Raw genomic sequence first — 18,116 nt, 5'->3', positions numbered from 1 at the left:
GATCCTCATCAGGAGTCCAAGAACACAAACCTGGGGAGCCTGGAGGCTGCCAGACCATGCTGGATGGGAAGGACACTGATCGCCAGGGACGTGGGAAAGAGAGGAGGAAGGGTCTTACAGAAAAAGGCTAAGGTCATGGTGATAAGATACCTTGGTGATAAGGTATCTTATCATGGTGATAAGATAAGGTAGAAGCGGGATACCAGGACCCCCTCCGATCCTAGAGTAGTCCCAGGCTACGCAAAGGGAGGGGAACAGGTCCCCAGTCTAGACACATTATCCCAAAAAAAAGCCATCTTCTTTAATACCAACCTAGCCCAGGAGCCAGCTGTCCCTCCCCAGTTGGGGAAGGGGTACACTACCCTCTCCTCATTCCAAGAAACAGGGTCATCTCCCCACAGGCCATTGTGGGGAGAAACTGTTGTTCTCAGGCCACCCTGGAGCATGGCTCAGCGCACAAATCTGTCCAGGGCAGATGGCCGGGCCCTCGGGAGCTTGGCCTTCTCTTGGTTCTGTGGCTGTTGCTCAAGGCTCTGCCGGACTTTATCCTGGGTGGGGAGATGGGGACAAGGTGAGAAGTGGCACGCTGGCAAGGGCAGAGGCACTAGCAGGATGACACAGGCCGTGGGATGCCTAGCCCACCCCCCAATGATCATTTACCCGGTGCTCCTTGTCCATAACCTTCCTCTTCCTCTTCACCAGGCTTGCTGTCGAGCTGCGGCCCTTCTGCTTTGGCTTTGGTTGGAAGGGAGCCTTGGCCTCGGGGTCATAGCCCTAAGCAGGGGGACAAGGGTGAAATCTAGAACGGCCTTGGGGGCCAGGAACTGTGGCAGCCCCCATCTGCTATGCCTACTTCTGGGGACATGGCACAGGGGAGGGTGTGGAGGGGAGGAGGGCCTGAGTACTGGGGCCTGCTCCATACCAGCCTCTCTATCCGCTCCTTCTTCTCTTGCTCCAAAGAGATGACATCAACCTCTGCCAGGGCTCGAGGGTCCAGACAAATGAGCTCTGCAGGTACCTGGAGGTGTCACAGAGGCACAGGAAAGGGTCAGGAGCCACAGAAGAATGACCCAAAGAGGGATGGAGGCCATGGGGCTGCTGAGTCCCACTCTTCCAAGACCCCTGGGGCATGGGGAGCCTTCCCCAACCCCAACCCCACACGGGCTCATGCTCACCTTCTCCAGCAGGGCCTTCACCTCCCACTCCTGGCGCTGCTTCTGGCTCCTGTACGGATTACTCTCTAGGCCGTCAAAGTTGGGTTCAGCAGCCCCTAGAGGGATGGAGAAGCATGAAGCCATAAACAGAACCCAGTCCAGCAGCTGCAGCCCAACCAAGCCCTTTGTTCCTGGCTGTCCTGAGCCAACCCAAACTTCCACCCAGAGTTCATTCACATGGATCCCATCTCCTGTCCCACTCACCAGGGACCAGCATGCTGGTGATGCCGCCACTGTGCCCCACCCCCAGCACATCTTCAAAGGGGCAGAAATGAAGGCCATGCACATGGCCTGAGAGCCGGTGGGTGAGGTAAGGTTGCTCCAGGGAGGGTGGGCTAGCCTTGCCCTGCCCTGCCCATATGTTGACCACGTCACCCATGCCCGCAGCCAGCAGTCCCCGCTGGGAAAAGGCCAGATGCCCTGCTCCCTGGGGCAGGGTCCGAGCACTCAGAGGCTGGAACATCCCTCGTAGGTCAAAGATCTTCAGCTGGTGGTCCAGGCCAGAGGTGGCCATGTACCTGGTGGAGAGGGGGGTGGGCAATTAAATGAATCTGTTGCATGGGCCTTCTGAGCAGGGCTATGGCCAAGTGCAGGCATAAAGTCTCGCTGGGGAGAAACAATTTTTATTTCCCTTTTACAGACAAGGAAACCGAAGCTCAGAGAAAGGTGATCAGGGTGAGTGGTAGAGCTAGAATTCAAGTCAGGCCTGTCTCTTCAGTGTCTCTTAATCAAAGGGAGAGCGCACATGCCCATCAGCCAAAGTGACCCGTTCCGGCGCATACAAGGAGCACAGTGGCTCTGCAAAGAGAAGGACCGACAGCAATGGTCAGGGAGGACTTCATAATAAAACTGGGATTGGAGCCATTGGAGGTCATTCTCGAGGAAGCACAAGAAACACCCAGCAGGTACAAAGGAAGGAACATCACAGTGTGGAGGTGAGATGGAAACAGAGGTCTGCTTTCAGGATTGGAGGGACATGTGGGTAGCAGGATGAGGAGGGGAGCACTGGCAGGGGCTCTTTAAACTCAGACTGAAAACCAGATCTCTGACACTGCTCTCCGGTGATGAGACAGACTGAAGGCTGCGCGGAGCTGAGAAAAGCTGAGGAAGCAATGCCATCGTGCGCTGGAGGACCCCGCCCCACCCCGTGTTTCCCTGGAAGAAGGGAGGGCCGCGCTCTCCAGGAATGTGTACTGTGGCTGCTTGTTTTCAGAGATTGGGCGTGTCTGTCTATGTTCAAGTTGTTCCTCAGAGAAGGAGGCTGAAGGGAGACCAGCAAGGCCGGGGGATGTAAGTTTACCAAGAGGCCACGGACTCTCTTCTTAGCCTTGGCTGTGAGCCCCAGAAGAGGGGACTGAGGGGCTCCTATGAGAGGAACTAGCCCTGTGACGGGGCTGAACAGAGGCCCAGTTGGATTCTTTTCCAGACATAAGACGATCAGGGCCCCAGCTCCAGCAGATGGAAGGACCGCCAGTGCTAACTGGGAATTACCGAGGGCTCCGGGGACACAGGGTCACTCCTGTCAGTCAACCCACGACCGAAGGGCACGTGCTGGCTACTCTTCCCACACACACCCACCTTTGGGATCCACTGCACAAATACCAGCCCACTGGCCGGAGGGCATCCAGGCTGCGCTACCACACTTCTAAACTTGCAGAAAACAGTTTAGCTCTGAGAATCCAATCCAAACCTAATGCAAGCTTCCATAATGCCTTTTTGTTTGTTTAATTTGACAGAGAGATCACAAGTAGGCAGAGAGGCAGGCAGAGAGAGAGGGGGAACCAGGCTCCCCGCTGACCAGAGAGCCTGATGCAGGGCTCAATCCCAAGACCCTGAGATCATGACCTGAGCTGAAGGCAGAGGGTTAACCCACTGAGCCACACAGGCGCCCCTCCATAATGCCTCTTAAGGCAGACAGCAAGCCTCACCTCTACGGCCCCTGTGGCCTGAGGTGCTCCTGAGGGTGACCAGAGATAAGCACAGGTGGGCCTACAGTCAAGGACTTGTGCTGCTGTTCAGGTGTGGACCAAATCTCAGGAAACTAAGTGCCTAGGCCTTGGGCACAGCAGTACTTGACCGAAGCAGCCCAGGGAAGGCAGACCACAGCTTAGACTCAGTGGCCCCACAGAGAGCACACTCCTAAAGCCGGCTGGCACAAATATGGAGTAAAAACAGCTGAGACAAATCACTTGGCTCCAAAGATACAACAACTGCGAGAGGACCAGGGAGGGTGGGCCTGAGCATCTGGAAGGTTTTCATAAGTTGATGGCTACTAGGCTGTTCCTTTTCCTGACTTTGTTTAAAACCACTTAAAGATAAAGTTACGTAGTTTACACCTCATGTAGAAGATTCCTGCACAGCAGTGTGAAAGGAGGAAGGCAGCTGTGGGAATGATCATTCTGCCAACAGCACCCAGGACACGCCGGGAGGAGGAAGAACCAGAGGCTGGAAAGTGGCTGTGAGCATCATACATGTTCACAGGAGACGGCGAGGATGGAGATAAACAGACCTCGGAGAGAGCAGCCGGGACTTCACACAGGGTTGTGGACAGTAATGAAGTGACAGCACCAAAGCAAGTAGCATGAGCCTGGGTCTCCAGGAAGCAGCCGGTAAACAGCAACTGGGTTCCTGCCCTTACTGCTGGCTGAGGACTATGGGGCTGTGTAGCTAGAGGTGTCAAGTCCTATTCTGGGTGAGAGGAAAATGTGGCAGAAAGGAAACAAGCAAGGAAGAGCAGGGTGACCTATCCCTTGACAGACACATTCGGTCTGGGGTGACAGAAGACAACTCAGCAGGAACTAAATGCATCTCCTGAATAATCATTTCCATAAACTCCAGTCTCCTGTCTCCGTACATAAAGTGGAATACCGCACCAGGGCAGGGCCAATAGCCCCTTCATCCTTGGACCGCCCCCAGAAGCCCAGGCTGAGAGCCCAGCCCACAGCAGGTGCCCGGGAGTGCCTAACAAAGAAACGAATTAAGGGGAACACCCACTATTCCCATTAGAGGGAACCCGTGTACAACACAACACACTGTGTACACGCATATACACACGTACACAAACATACGCCTTAGACGGCACACCAGGGCAGCTGCAAACTCTTGAAGAGTAGAAATTCTGAGCAGGCCCACCACTCCTACCCCTCACATCACCAGCCAGGCCTAAAGAGAACGATCACCTTTGATGACGCCAATGGCGAAAACCGGTGCTCCATACTCCCTGGGCACCATGCCAAACTTGATACACCTTAACTCGCTTTAACGTTTAGGACGCCTTGGCGGCCTACAGCCCACACCCCAAACAAATCCAGCCACCACCTACTTCTGGGACAGCCCTCGAGCTCCGAATGGTCTGGCCATTTTTAAGTGCCCGGAAAAAATTCAAAAATATTTTGAAACAGGTGAAAATTATACAGGGGATTCAAATTTCAGCATCTGCAGAGACAGCTGTTTGGGAGCATGCCCCCACTTGTTCATTGGTTTCTTCTGTGGCCACTTTTGTACTACAGTAGCCTGGGAGAGCCATCAAGACCGACATCATGTGTGGCATGTCATCTCTTCGTACCACTGTGGGCGCATGACAACTCGTGGTGACACGGTTATAACTTGACAGCGTTTAAAGTGCCACCTATCTCATCATCTGTATGAAAGAGGTCTTCGAAGACAAAATAGGTAAGATCTCTCCACAGATCAACATTAAGAGAAAAATATTTGCAAATGGGCTTGCTGATTCAGAACACTAACTGTGAACCTCAATTGAGCAAAATGTTATCCTCAAAAGGGAAACCCCATTCTTCCCATTAGTATACCTGTGTTACAAAAATACTTTATTTGGTAACTATTATATTTTGAATTTTATTGCTTAAAAATTTGTGATACTTTGTCTTCTCTTTACTCAAATACCTATACAATACACTCAAATTTGCCTCTTAGCCAGCAAAACCTAAAATCTTTACCATCTGGCTCTTTACAGAAAGAGCTTTCTGACCCTTGAGCTAGATACTCATCCCTACTCTTGGGGCAAGGAAAGTGCGTGGCACACAGAGGTTGCGAAATGTACCCACACTTACATGGTCAGTCGGTAGTTAACACCAGGATTTATTTACCTTCTTTCTTTTTCTAAGTAGGCTCCACACCCATCATGGAGCCCAATTCAGGTCTATCTCAGGGTCTTGAGTTCAAAGCCTTAAGACCTAAGCTGAGATCAAGAGTCAGACACTTAACCGATTGAGCCACCCAGGTGCCCCAACCAGGATTTAAACCTAGGCAGCTTGACTGTGAATCTGCGCTCTTAAAGACACACTGCCTTCTATATCCTTCCACCCAGCTGTGACCTCCCCAGCTGGGGACCAAGTCACTTGACCAAACAAGTGACTTACGTGCCTGTAGAATCCACAGCCACAGCCCGGACCCCACCCCGATGACAGAGGATCTTTGCAAGTGGCTCCTTCATGGCTGGACTCCATAAGGACACGGTACCTGGATGTCAGGGGAGAGGAGCCAAAGTTATTAACAAGCCCCGAGGTGATTATATCTGGGAAGGACAGGGTTTCAAGGCCAAGGAGTAATGAGAGAGATGAATAGGGGCAACCTGAAGGCACTTGGAAAGTACAAACACAGAAACAAAGCAGGTCTAGGTGGTCAGAGAGTCAAAGCTCAGCTAGAGACCAACCATTGCTCTGTCCGAGATGGATGACAGCATTGTAGGGGTTCTTAGTCATGACGTCCAGCCGTCCAGCCCGAGCATTCAGAGCTGCCACGATCTTTCCCACTGACACGTCCAGGTAGGTCAGAAACCCTGTCTCTGACTGACCGAGAGGGAGACACAGAATAAGTCCTGACTGCCCTCTGTCCTTCTACTGGGATCCCAGAGAAGCAACAGTCTTCTCAAGGGCTGCCACCCAATCCCTGTGCTCCACAGCCACTCACAGCTGTAGCCAGGAGGAAGTGGAAAGGCAGGAACTCCAGCCGTGTGACTCGGTCACAGCGGCGGATACAGTGGAGCTCGATGCCCTGGTTGTCGTAGATGTGAAGCCAGCGATTCTGAGCAACAGCGAGCAGTGCCTCCGAGTGCAGAAACCTGGAAGGAGGGGTGGAAAGGTTCACTGGGAAAGGGGGGTTGGGGGCTGTTATTCAATGAGAAAAGGGATGCCTCACTCCCACTGACCGGATGTCCCGCACTGCCTCCATGACGTTGATCTCACACATGAGCCTCTTTGTTACCCAATCAAGGGCGGCCACATGACCCCGGTGTCCTCCAAAAGCCAGGTGTCTGTTGAGGGCGGGGGACAGGTAAAGCGTCAGTGCAGAAAAGCACCCTGACCTGGACCATGTGAGAGCCGTCCCACACCGGCCCCTCCTCTATATGCTCACCCTCACATGCAAGCAAATCACAGGACCCTCCCCACACCATCAGCCTAAACATACACTGGTCCGGCTGAGGAGAGCATGACTGACATGGTTAAGGAAATGAACCACATCCTAGTTCAAGAGACTGCTATCCAGCCTTACCTCCCAGTTGGGGAGTAATTCAGTCTGTAGGGTCCAAACTGCCTCAAGTTTAAATCAAAGTGCTGAGAGAGGAAAGAGTACAGGAAAAAAAAAATCAGGAAAGAAGTGGCTCCTTTCAGTTGTTCCCTCTTCTAATCCCCACTTCCATCTTGCTCTGCACCACCAATCCAGCCGGTGGCCTCTTTTCAACTCACCTTGGCTGCGCTTGCAATATCCACAGCTTCCACAATGTCAGCCTGGCATATCTTTGCTGTGTCCTCCCCATCCTCCCCTTCCAGAAACCTAGGAGTGAGTGCTAGCGTTGCAGTCAAACTCCCAAATATGCAAGGGGTGTACCAACATGAAAATGAGAAAGAGCCCCACAAAGCACGGCCTGGGGAGGCCCACATTGGGGTCCACTTACCCGGGTTCCTCAGCAAGCAGTAGTTCAGAACGAGCAGCTTTAATGCTGATTTCCTCTTCCTCAGCCTCAGCCACCTCAAGTCGGCTTCGGGTTTTGGACTTCGAATGTGGCAGCTATAACATCGTTGGTGGGGGAAAAGTGGGCGAAGAAATAGACATTGTTTAGGGAGAGCCACCCAGCACCACCCACCCCATCCAACTCACTCATATACTCCTGGGTTGCAACTTCTCCCCACTCTCTGGCTGGTCCTCACCTTTTTGGATTTGTCAATGCGACGGAACTTCCGAGCCACCTCCACAGGGACGGGGGCAGGGCCTGGAAATGGATCCTGGGCCTGGGGAAGAAGAAACAATCAGCAAATAGGCTAGGGTTGACCCCAATCCTCGCACCCGTGAAGCATAAGGCGACTTGTCCCACCACCTTATCAGGTCCCAGGCTTACCCCGGACACGCTCCGCTGAGGCTCAAGATTCCTCCCTTCTCGGGGTTTCTTCGGGAGCTGAGGCTTCCTGGAGATCCGAGACTTCTTCGCTATGTTAGTGTTCTTTGGCCTCTGGGGGCGAAGCTCACGATTCCTCTTCTTGTTACGAGGGGGCCCTGGAGAGGCTCCCGCAGCGGTTAGAGTGGTTTCTTCCTCCCAGTACCTCCGCGGTTTCTACGGGCACATCAGAAGCTCTAATACTCCGTAGCCCGCGCCCCGCCCCGCTTGGACCCCGCAGCTAGAAACTTCCCTTCCACCCTAGGAAGAAGACGTCTCTACCTTCCTCTTGGCCTGAAGTCTGTCCTTCTTGGGCGGGACATCCTTGCCCGGTTTGGGGGCTGTTTCCATCTAGTCCACCCGAACAACGATCCACGTGCAAACTCCTCTCAGCTGTCCCACAGACGGCTTGAAAACTCCCGGAAGTCCGCCTTCCTTTATCCAATCAGCGCCTACCAGGCCTGAAGCCTTCTAGGCGCCATCTTGAATAAGGGCCCACTCTCTCGAGGGGCGGGGCAGGCCTTGATCCCGCAATCTGGAGCACCAGTTTATGCCGGAGTAATGAAAGAAAGGTAGTCTGGAGCTGAGGCCTAAGTAACGGTGCGCATTCTTCTTCCGGCTTCGTGTCCCCGTCTTGCCTAAAACATCCCGAGTCCAGTCTTCTGGCGGAACGCCATTCATTAAATACGCCAGAACTACAGTTCCCGGCATGCGTCAGAAGACAGCTTCCGGCGCCATCTTTTCCCAGCATTCTTTGTTTACTTCCAGGTTTAGTAATAGTGAAGGGAGAACGTGAGTAGGGTTGGGTTACGGTTGAGGGCTTTGGGGTCTTGTTGCGCCCGCCACGCCCTAGGGCCAGAGTAGTGAGCTCTCCCGGACGGGGTGAGGCTGCGGTGCTCCAGGAGGCTGCCTCTCAAGAGTGCTGTCATTTCCTCAGGCCAGGCCGAAAGGGGAGTTCGGGTACCTTCCACAGTGTGAGACCAAGCGCCCCTCTCCCGCTCCCCGCAGGCCTTCGTCCCCGCCATGGCCGAGCTAATCCAGAAGAAGCTACAGGGAGAAGTGGAGAAATATCAGCAGCTACAGAAGGGTAAGGGAGCAGGGTCGGTGCGGCCTCGCCCCAGTCCCTTCACTCACAGCCCAAAGCCAAGCCAAGAAAATGATTTTCACTCGAGGCACCGCGTGCATTTCCTTCCCCATCACAGTGCTCTTCCCCACCCACTGACCTGCCGCGGCCTCCTTATCTACTTCTTCTGCTCCATTTTCTTCTTACCAGGATTGGGGTCAGGCGGCCCATTTGAGGTTTCTAATCAAGCCTTTTTTTTTCCCAACCCCCAGACTTGAGTAAATCCATGTCAGGGCGGCAGAAGCTTGAGGCGCAACTAACAGAAAATAATATCGTGAAGGAGGTGAGAGAGGACTTGTGGGGGCCAGGAGGGACCTGTACTGGCTATGGTTCTGATCACCCATGTCCCCTCCCTTCATTAGGAGCTGGCCCTGCTAGATGGATCCAACGTGGTCTTTAAACTTCTGGGTCCTGTGCTGGTCAAACAGGAGCTGGGAGAGGCTCGGGCCACCGTGGGGAAGAGGCTGGACTATATCACAGCTGAAATGTGAGTCTTTGTTCTGCCACCCTGCAATGCACCTGACACCGCTGGCGTGAAGGGGTTGAGGAGCCATTGTAGAGTAGCTCCCGGGTAGCCTCCTCTTGTCCAGTTCCTCCAAACCCTACCCCAGATGTCAGGTTTTCCATCAATCTCTTCCTTGCCTTCAGTGTCCTCAATAAGTCCCATGAATTTCTCATTTGCTTTGTCTCTCTTCCCTCTCCTCAGTAAGCGATATGAATCCCAGCTCCGGGACCTCGAGCGGCAGTCAGAGCAACAGAGGGAGACCCTGGCTCAGCTGCAGCAGGAGTTCCAGCGGGCACAGGCAGCCAAGGCGGGGGCTTCTGGGAAGGCCTGACCCTGTGGTGGGGGGAAGGGGAGGGGAGGGAATGAGGCAGCTCTAGGGTCTATACTGTAGCTAATAAAATGTGAAAACATCTGGCTGTCTTCTGACCAGCCACTTTCTGTCATAATTGTCTCCATCCATTACCTGGGGCCCTTCCACTTTATTTATATATTGCATACGTTATTCTGTCTGGTCCAAATTCTTGTAACTGGAATCTCTCTGCAGCAGAGTAATCCTTTCTTCTTTCCTAAGACTTAAAATCTGATATGTCCCAAACCTACTTCTTGCCCACATATGCAACCCTTAATTCTTTCTTACCTTGGTTGGCACACCACTTCAGGAAACCTGAGAAGAGCATTTCCAACACAGCAATTGTTGGAAAGATGAGTTTAATTACAGAACTCACAGTAACCTAAACTGAGACCTCAGGACGGAATGTGGTGACCCTCCTCGCTATGATTTGTTGTCATCCTCCAAAAAGCCCTGGCATCTCTCTTAGTCAGTCTCTTTCTAGAATTTGTTTGAATGTAGCTTAGACTGATTTAAAATCCAACATGGAATGCTTTGTGATGTTGTCAAGTCCTCCAAGTTTACACATTACCCACAAAGTTGGATTTCCAACCAGGGGTTGTTCTTCAGACTGATCGCTTTAACTGGGTGACTAGTATTTGATGTGGGTGACAACGGAGGAGAAAAACTTAGGGAATAAAAGGACCCAGCTGGAGAGGTTACTGGGGAGGAATTCACTACTGTGAGGAAACTTTTCACCAACACCTCGCTTTCAGCAACAGGGACAGAAAACATTGAGCCCTTTCTTGTTCCTTGATGTCCACCTTCAGCCATCTCCCCACCCCAACTCCCAGCTGCTAGACCATACACACTGCAAGGACAGGACTGGGAAGTAAAATTTAGGTAGTGTTTTGGTTTATTATCTTAGTGTCACAGTGACAGGAACCCCTAGAGTAGGAAAAGGAACTCCTACTAGAACCCACTTCTTGCCATCTTCTCTCCCCAGGGCTCAGAGCCTCTAGGCTTTTCCTCTCCCCCTCCTTATAGGCCTTTCCTTGGCCCTTGGCATGCTAGGATGTGGCCAGGAATCAGGAACTGATCCCTTTTTCCAGCACTAGCTGTGTGCTGCATTCATGGAAAGTAGGGAGGTGACACAGGTATCCAGCTTGGTTACCGAGATGACTAATTCCCACAAAGCGGGTTCTCTCGGCTGTCTGGTGAACCAGTGGTACTTCACTGCCCCAGGGTGTCTGGCCACCTTTCTGGATTTCTTGCCAGTGCAACATGACCACCACCATTCAGGATGTCTCCCCACATCTGGTATGGCCACCAGGAGTTCTGCTGAGCTGGCAGGGCTTCCTCCTCAGAAGAGGGCCCGGGCAATCTTCCTCCCTGTGGCCTTGATCCTGGGAAAGGAACCCCCTCCTCCCTCACTTGGGGGAGTTCCTGAGGCAGAAGGGCTGCTGGTGAGAGCCAGTGTAGCAGTAGAGGGCCTTCGCCGTTGCCGTAGGAGGAAATCGTGTGAAGCTCCATCCATAGCATAGAAGACGTTAGCCGAGGGTGGGATGGTCAGCTCTGTGTGTTCAGAGAGGGGGCATCAAGAACAGACATAGCCATTCCCGCCACAACCACCACGGGTGGGCAGCACTCTCTTCTAGAGTCTGCCTTCCCTCATGGCTTCTGACCTCGCTCCCCTGGTAGCAGCTGCACGAGCTCGTACTCCGAAGCCACCGCGGAATCACGATTGTTTTTCTTAAGGACACGACTGATGACACTTGGAGCCTTGTCTTGGCTTGTCACCTGGTAGGACAGGAGGCCAAAAGAGCAATAAATTGGCCATCACCTCTGCTTTTCACCCTTTCGGCTCTAACCACTGATCCCAACCAGACACGGTTACCCATGTCAAACACTTCAGAATGAACGGGGAAACCCTATATGGTAGCTCCCTATACTCCATGGTGTCCAGTAAAATAGGGCTGCTTCCCTATGAAGAAACTGCTGTAGGTTCTGACAAACAAGCGAACTTCAAGGTGCAGCAGCTAATGCCAAGTAGCCTTTAAAATAAAATAGCTGAGGGGTGCCTGGGTAGTTGACCATCCAACTCTTGGTTTTGGCTCAGGTCATGATCTCAGTCACGAGATCGAGCCCACATTGGGCTCTGTGGTACTGGGTGTGGAGCCTGCCTAAAATTCTCTCCCTCGGCCTTCCCATTCCACCACTTGCGTGCAGGCTCACACGCGCTCGCTCTCTCACTCTCTCTCTCAAAAATGAAAATAAAAAAATTTTCTAAATACAATAGCTGCCATAACCAAAGGTCAGAACTAAAACTAGACTCATCCTCCCCCTTGGCTTTTCAAACCTAAGACAACACCTGTAGTCCCACAAGGCATCGTCCTTCACCCCCACCCCCAAGCCTGCAGCGTCCTCACCAAGATGCTCTTGTAGACACTGCCATCTTCTCCCAGCTCCATCTGGACTCGGATGATTCGGCAATCAGAGGCCCCTAGCCCAGACCCCCCACCCCCGTATCCTGTCCCCTTGGAGGCCCCCTCCACACCCCCACTGAGTGGGGAGCCACAGGAAGCGGAGCGGCGGTGACCTCGAGAGGGCCTAGGAGAGGAGGCTGGGGGAGAGAGGTGGCTGGGGTCAGCTGGACTGTGCAGGGATGGAGTGCTCTCCAGGGCAGAGTCCAGAGATGAGACAGACGGCCACTTCATGTGCTAGGGACAAACAACATGGGGGACCAGCATGAAGGCAGAGAGGTCAAGGAAGAAAGGTTCGCAAAGGCGGGGTCAGTGTTGAGGTCTAAGGTCAAGAACAGAGCTCACCTGGGCCAGCCGGGTCAGCAGAGGGGCAGGGGTTCCAGGTGCCTCATCTCCCCCCACGCTGGGGCGGTCCCAGGAGACCAGGGGGGTGGGTCCCCCAACAGAGCCCAGAACTCTGGAGTAGTGAGAGAGTGGGAGGGTCAGAGGAAGAAGGGCTCTTCTCCCAAGGAGCTTCGCCAGTACATTACCCCCCAACCGCTGACTCCCTCACTCTGTCCACTGCGAGACGACCAGCGTCGGCCGAAGCACACGCGGGGCAGGAGGGTCACTGGTACCAGCTGGTTCCACCTCACAGGACACTTGATGGCTGGGAGAAGGGCCAGTGGGCAGAGGGCAGGATGTGACACATTGATCCCCACACTCAACCCCAGCCCTGGAGTTCCAACCTCACCCAGCCTATCACCTCTGGGCCTCTGTCAATGGCCGGAGCCCCTGAAGCCACCGCTGGATATCGGGATCGGGTCGGAGGTCATAGCCACGACATTCATTCTGGAGCCGCCGCAGCTCAGAAAGGACAGCGAACTCCTAGGAAGGAGCCAAAACTCAGGGACCCCGACTCTCCCCAGTCTCCCCATCCTGGGACACAGCTAGGGCTGTCTGGCATCCAGCCCGGGCACTCCCCTCACCTTCCTCCGCTTGTCGAAATTGATGTATCCATTCTGCAAGAATAAGGGGGATGGGGTGAGGCCCAACCCTGTCACGGAGGGAACACACCCACCCACAACCGCCTCACACATACTCCAGGCACCGGGTCTCTCAGTCCTCTGCCCCTCCCCTTGCTCCCCATCACCCTGTCCTACAAGTGGTGTCCATTTCACAGCTGGGCAAATTAGGGCTCAGAGAGAAGGAGGAACTTGCCCAAGATCCCAGTATCTGTTTCTTTAACAAAGGCTATGTATGCTTACATTTCAGGAACACTCCAAGCACCTGCTGAACAGTAATTTACCCAACTCTCATAATAATAGACCCGCGCAGACACTGTCACTGCTTTCCCATTTACAGATCACTGAGGCACAAAGAAGCTAAACAACTTGCCCAAGTAACAGAACCAGGGTGCTGACAGTCTGGTTTGAGCCCTGGAGTTCTATGCTGATGGCCTGCAGCACCTTTCTGGAAGGTCTGTCTGACCCCAAGTCCCACTTGTTCCCTCATCACAACGCACACATGAACACACACAGACCACTGACCTCCAGCTCATCCTTGGAGGCTGCATCTAGCATCACAAGGTCCTTCAAGAAGGTGCCAAGGTATGGGACCACACCCTGAGGTCAGAGGTCAGGATCAGCCGCACGCCCCCCCCCCTCCATATCTGATGGCTCCACTATCCCTCTGCACTTTCCTGTCCCATGACCTCAGAGGACAAACTTAACTCCACCCCTCACCCCCTGCTATGTGTCCCCTACCCATCCCTCAGACCCCTTCCCCACACACACTCCCTCCTCCTTCACAACCACCCCCCAGCTAGTCACTCACCCCACCCCGGGAGCCAGACCTCGGGGCCTTCTTGGAATTCGGCTCCAGAGAGGACTGCAGCTTCACCTCCTGGTGGTGACAGAACAAGGAGGTATGGGTGTAGGACGGGGAGCGGGGACAGCTGCCAGCGCTAGCGAGCAGGGCCTCACCTGTGAGAGGAGCTCCCGGCTCTGGGAATAGTTATCCTCCTCAGAGAAAATGTGGCAGAGGCTGGAGAAGACTCGGAGGCTGTCCCTGGTTGGGGGGGGGAGTGGGGGCAATAGCCTTGAGGATGGGCCAAGCTCACCCCCACGCCTCTTCCCAGCCCTCAGCTCCCGTCCAGTGCCCCAGACTCCCCACCTGGCTGCTTCCCCCCAGGCTGCTCGAAGCCTGTGGATGGGGCTGGACTGCAGGGCCGACACGACAGCATAAACTGAAGAGAAGTTTCGGAGCAGACGGCACTCCTATGGGGGGGGGGGGTCACAAAGGGAGGCCTGAGCTCTGGGATCTCTCTCTACACCAGAGTGCCCAACAGGGCCAAGCCTCTTTCTTACCTCTGCCACGCGGATCCACTTCTCCAGGAGCCGGGCCCTCTGGGGAGGACGGAGTGGCCGAATAGTCACCTCCCCGAGCCCCTCTCCGGTTGAGGTTGCCCCCAGGACAGAACTGACCACCGCCCCTGCCACCTTGTTGAACTGGGTGACAGTGGCTCGGACAGATGGGCAGAGGTGGGAATGTCCTGGACGGTCTCTGTGACCCCACAGGCTCCCCAGGCACTGAGAGGGGACCAGACTGAGAAACAGCTCCTGCAGGACAGAGGGCAGATGTTAAGTCTCAGGGTCAAGTGAGGTCAGCCTTTCGATATCAGGGGCGCAAGGATCTCAGGTGGCCAAGGAACCGCAGGGGCATGGGGTTTGAAGGGAAACAATCAAGGGCAACAGGGGAAAAGTCAAAAACAAGTGGACAGAGGAGCCTGGGAGCGGGATCAGGAAGGGTTGGAAGCAAGGAATGGATGTGGAGTCAGGGAGAGGTTAGCAAGGAGGCAGGGGGCAGGGGGCATGGGGTAAGAGGTCAGGGTCTCACCGCATCTAGCAGGGTCAGCTGTTCGGCCAAGTGGTCAGCGAGGAACACCAGGACATCCGTGGGGTCAGCAGGGGAATCGCCGGGGAGGGCCAGGGGCTTAGGAAGGTCGGGGGCCTGGGAGTCCACCCGGGACCGGAGGTTGCGGATGAGGTCAGCGCCGCCCCCCCCAACACCCGCCCCTGCTGCATACCCGGTCCGAAGCAAGCAGCTCTCAAGCCGGTCAAGCTGACCCTTGACCTCAGAGCCAAAATCCTCAGGGTGAGAGGCCAGCCAGGTTGACAGTACAGAGATGGCTACCCTGGGAGAGGGGGAGGCCAGGGGTCAGAGATCAAGCTGCAGCTCAGCCAGAGGCAACTGTGAGGTCAGCAGCCAGGGGTCACTCACCCTATTGTCCTCTCTAGTTCACCAGTAGGATGAGATTCAAGGGCTTCCAGCCTGGAAAGGAGAAGGGATCCTATCTGCCCATTTTTCCCAAACCCCCGGTGGCTTTGACTATTTTGGTGGGATTTCCTGGTTTCAGAAAGTCCAGACACCTCCACAACCCTTGGCCCTTTATGACCCTGACCTGTCAGCCATAAGCCCTAGCAGGGCAGGCGTGGAGGTGAAGGCCCGGTGGGTGGCCAGGAAAGCTGATGTGAAGGTCACGTCAGCCCCTGATGTCCGGGCATCCAGCAGGTGTCTGACCAGGGCCTCCAGAGTGCCAGCTCGGAGCCTTCTGGAGGAACGAGGGGGAGGTGTTGGGGCCTGGGGGAGACAGAGGAAAGTCACTGACCCTTTTTCCAACTCAGCCCCTAGATCTCTGAGGGAAATCCCAGACCTAGGAGATGGTCCAGGCTTGTTATATTAAGATTCAGAGAGGGCCAAAGATTTGACCTAAGTCACATGGCAGAGTTCAGTTCTCCAGACCTCTGACTTGGCACTCTGGCCAAAAAGTTGGGCAGAGGAAGAGGCACTGGGAGGTGATGGGTCAGAGATGAGAAGCCAGAGTCAGGATCTCACCAAGGGATCAGGAGGCCGATACTGGCGGCTTGTGACAGTAAAGGTGGCACCATCCTCCTCCTCATCCCAGACAGACACAGGGGCCTGGTGGAGTAAGGAAGGGAGGTCAGACAGTCCCACACCACCCCCCCACTGCCCCCAGCCCTCACCCTCAGGCCCTACTCCTCCCTCTGTACCCCTCACCTGTGGTGGCGGGGGACAGTACCAGCGAGTGCGAGGGGTGGGGGGGGCTGGTGACCCCAGGTCTCCCCCACTGGGGCCCAGACAGCCCCCCCCAAGCCGCCTCAGGGCCCGGTGGAGTCGAGGGGGTGGCAGTGGGGGGGCGGGTGGAACGCAGGAACCCTGGGTCTGGAGACCGCTGTAGCCCTTTCCCCCCAGAGCTGAACCCCAACACAGCACAGAAGCAAGGTGCAAAGAATAGGAGGGGGAAGCAAGAGAGGCAGAAAGCCAGAGGCAGAGGCCTTGAGAAGTTGGAACCCCAGTCACAGGCACAGCCGCAAGCTCCGCCCTCCCCCGCAGGAACTGACCAAGCCCCAGGAGTTAGTCCTTCCCCTTAGCCCCCGTTCCCTGGTCCCTCATTGCTGGGAGACCCCCCTCAAGGTGGCGGCTCCAATCCCAGTACAGGAAGGGGAAGGGGAAGTTGGGATGATGGGGGGGGGGGGCGCCAGCAGACTGAGAGTCACGTGGCCCCAGCCCCTCCCCCAACCGATCCCGAAAAACCAGCCCTGCCAGTCACCCTGCCCTCACCCAGTCTCTGGACCCAAGAGTCCAGGGCCTCGGGGCCCCGAATCCAAGTTCTGGCCCCTCCTGAGGCCCCAAATCCTGCTCCTGGCCACCACCACTAGTCCCGGAGGAATGCAGGTGACACCTTCCCCCCACCCCAACTCGGCCTGGGATCTACCCTCCAAAGTCCAAAAACCTGGGCTTCCCGCCTCCACTCTTTGCCCAGCGGGAGAGGGGGAGGGGTCACGAAATCGAAGGGTTCCCTCCCCAATCCCAGAGTCAGTGGAGCCGGTTACTGTGGAAACAAACCCCTCCCCGCCAAACAAAAACAAGGAGGGCGACAAGGACCAAGACACGGTGCCCTGAGAGGCAGGCACAATCAGGCCGAAGCAGGGAAAGCCAGAGACTCGCAGGACAGAGAGCCAGACGCTCTGCCAGGAACAGGGACGGTTCCTGCGGGCAGGTCCTGAGTCACACTGCCACGGGGAACCACAGAAACTCCGGGACTCCCCGCAGCGGGCAGACAGGCAGACACCCAGCAAGAGGAGCGGAAATAACTGAGGCTGGGAGGAAGAGATGAAGGGACACAGAGGCACGAGACCAAGGTGGAGAGTCTCCGAAATGTATACCTCCCCGACTTCCCACCACTCGCGTCTCACCTCGTCTTCTTCCTCCTCCTCCTCTTCCTCCTGCCCCCCGCCCACGCCCTGGCCACCTGGGCCCCCACCCTCTTCGGGGTCTCGGCTCCGGAAGCTGCTCAGCACGACTCCCCCGGGGGGACTCGTGTCCCAAAGCAGCCGCAGGGGCCGCGGGAGCATGGCCGAGTGAAGGAATCAGCGGGGTCGGGCCATGGGGGCGCCTGGGGAGAAACGGAGGGGGGTGCAGGTGGAGAGTCAGGTGGGCGCGGGGGATCAGGGAGGGGAGGGACGCGGGTAGGTGCCTAGGTGACCGTATGGGAGTCCTGCGGGGGGGGGGACAACACAATAGTGGAATATGGGGATCCCTGGTGCATTTTGGGGATGGGGGGTCACGAGTACGGGAACGGGCAGGGTCACAGGGTGTTCTGGCTCTGACCTGCTCGGGAATGGTGGGAGCAGCAGGGATCCCGGGCCGCTGTTCCCGTTGGTCTCCGGTCCCCAACCGAGTCCCTGGACCGAGTCCCCTCCTCGGCTTTTCCTCACCCCCCGTTACCCCCCCGCCAGGCTCCCGGGCCCTCCCGCCCTTTCCGCTCCCCCCCACGTCCGCCCGCTCCGACAGCAGGAGCCAAAAAGGGAAGGAAGTGAGGACAGGAGCCAGGGCCGCGGACTAGGGGAGCGCTGGACGTCCAGCAGCCGAGACCCAGCAACCAGGGTCCCCAGCTCCGCTGTCCTCGGGGCTCCCTCTGCGGGGATACCGGGGCCCACGTCGCCCCGCACTTAATTGGAAAAAAGATTCCAGTCTCCAGCTCCCGAGGGAGGACAGTAGCCGAACTTG

At 55.7% G+C, this 18,116-nt stretch overlaps 3 protein-coding genes across 6 annotated transcripts; 1 reads left to right on the top strand and 2 right to left on the bottom strand.

Annotated features, from left to right (window-relative positions):
* Positions 1–280: 280 nt before the first annotated feature.
* On the bottom strand, positions 281–8,022 carry WDR46 (WD repeat domain 46). Its single transcript, XM_080805201.1, has 15 exons — positions 7,888–8,022; positions 7,570–7,782; positions 7,382–7,462; positions 7,129–7,241; positions 6,920–7,007; positions 6,726–6,787; positions 6,382–6,486; positions 6,144–6,294; positions 5,887–6,022; positions 5,594–5,693; positions 1,419–1,732; positions 1,176–1,270; positions 923–1,018; positions 661–774; positions 281–548 (listed from the first exon to the last, which is right to left on the bottom strand). Exons 1-15 carry the CDS (start codon positions 7,954–7,956, stop codon positions 450–452), a joined length of 1,836 nt encoding a protein of 611 aa, XP_080661327.1. The 5' UTR covers positions 7,957–8,022; the 3' UTR covers positions 281–449.
* A 339-nt stretch (positions 8,023–8,361) lies between these two features.
* Positions 8,362–9,691, top strand: PFDN6 (prefoldin subunit 6). Of its 3 annotated transcripts, none has more exons than XM_080805226.1 (5): positions 8,377–8,397; positions 8,543–8,692; positions 8,941–9,011; positions 9,091–9,215; positions 9,435–9,675. In XM_080805226.1, the coding sequence occupies exons 2-5, from the start codon at positions 8,629–8,631 to the stop codon at positions 9,562–9,564; spliced, it is 390 nt and encodes a 129-aa protein (XP_080661352.1). In that variant the 5' UTR covers positions 8,377–8,397; positions 8,543–8,628; the 3' UTR covers positions 9,565–9,675. The 3 variants fall into 3 exon arrangements, with proteins under 3 accessions (XP_080661351.1, XP_080661352.1, XP_080661353.1); XM_080805227.1 differs by having other exon boundaries at positions 8,378–8,397; positions 8,614–8,692; XM_080805225.1 differs by having other exon boundaries at positions 8,362–8,692; positions 9,435–9,691.
* A 768-nt stretch (positions 9,692–10,459) lies between these two features.
* RGL2 (ral guanine nucleotide dissociation stimulator like 2) lies at positions 10,460–17,827 on the bottom strand. Of its 2 annotated transcripts, XM_080805194.1 has the most exons (18): positions 17,718–17,827; positions 17,303–17,502; positions 15,921–16,004; positions 15,487–15,665; positions 15,306–15,356; positions 14,922–15,219; positions 14,393–14,644; positions 14,199–14,302; positions 14,009–14,093; positions 13,860–13,928; positions 13,574–13,648; positions 13,013–13,045; positions 12,790–12,911; positions 12,598–12,693; positions 12,390–12,501; positions 11,991–12,281; positions 11,247–11,361; positions 10,460–11,136 (listed from the first exon to the last, which is right to left on the bottom strand). In XM_080805194.1, the coding sequence occupies exons 2-18, from the start codon at positions 17,459–17,461 to the stop codon at positions 10,925–10,927; spliced, it is 2,337 nt and encodes a 778-aa protein (XP_080661320.1). In that variant the 5' UTR covers positions 17,462–17,502; positions 17,718–17,827; the 3' UTR covers positions 10,460–10,924. The 2 variants fall into 2 exon arrangements, with proteins under 2 accessions (XP_080661320.1, XP_080661321.1); XM_080805195.1 differs by lacking the exons at positions 17,303–17,502; positions 17,718–17,827 and adding an exon at positions 16,668–16,833.
* Between the last annotated feature and the right edge of the window lie 289 nt (positions 17,828–18,116).

This window comes from Martes martes (genome assembly GCF_963455335.1).
Source record: "Martes martes genome assembly, chromosome: 6".
Classification (NCBI taxonomy): Eukaryota; Metazoa; Chordata; class Mammalia; order Carnivora; family Mustelidae; genus Martes; species Martes martes.
The sequence above is the reverse complement of the archived record's forward strand: the minus strand, read 5'-3'. Positions and strand labels throughout refer to the sequence as shown.

What these genes read in the sequence shown, in the direction of transcription:
- WDR46 (XM_080805201.1), bottom strand. Translation starts at nt 7,956, where the DNA reads ATGGAAACAGCCCCCAAACCGGGCAAGGATGTCCCGCCCAAGAAGGAC. An exon ending in CTGCTTGCTGAGGAACCCGG is followed by an intron (nt 7,008 to 7,128) that starts GTAAGTGGACCC and finishes ACTCACTCCTAG; the next exon opens with GTTTCTGGAAGGGGAGGATG. An exon ending in GAGGCAGTGCGGGACATCCG is followed by an intron (nt 6,295 to 6,381) that starts GTCAGTGGGAGT and finishes CCCTCCTTCCAG; the next exon opens with GTTTCTGCACTCGGAGGCAC.
- PFDN6 (XM_080805225.1), top strand. Translation starts at nt 8,629, where the DNA reads ATGGCCGAGCTAATCCAGAAGAAGCTACAGGGAGAAGTGGAGAAATAT. An exon ending in AAAATAATATCGTGAAGGAG is followed by an intron (nt 9,012 to 9,090) that starts GTGAGAGAGGAC and finishes TCCCTTCATTAG; the next exon opens with GAGCTGGCCCTGCTAGATGG. An exon ending in GACTATATCACAGCTGAAAT is followed by an intron (nt 9,216 to 9,434) that starts GTGAGTCTTTGT and finishes CCCTCTCCTCAG; the next exon opens with TAAGCGATATGAATCCCAGC.
- RGL2 (XM_080805194.1), bottom strand. Translation starts at nt 17,461, where the DNA reads ATGCTCCCGCGGCCCCTGCGGCTGCTTTGGGACACGAGTCCCCCCGGG. An exon ending in GGTCTGGCTCCCGGGGTGGG is followed by an intron (nt 13,649 to 13,859) that starts GTGAGTGACTAG and finishes CTCTGACCTCAG; the next exon opens with GGTGTGGTCCCATACCTTGG. An exon ending in CCATTGACAGAGGCCCAGAG is followed by an intron (nt 12,694 to 12,789) that starts GTGATAGGCTGG and finishes CCCTTCTCCCAG; the next exon opens with CCATCAAGTGTCCTGTGAGG.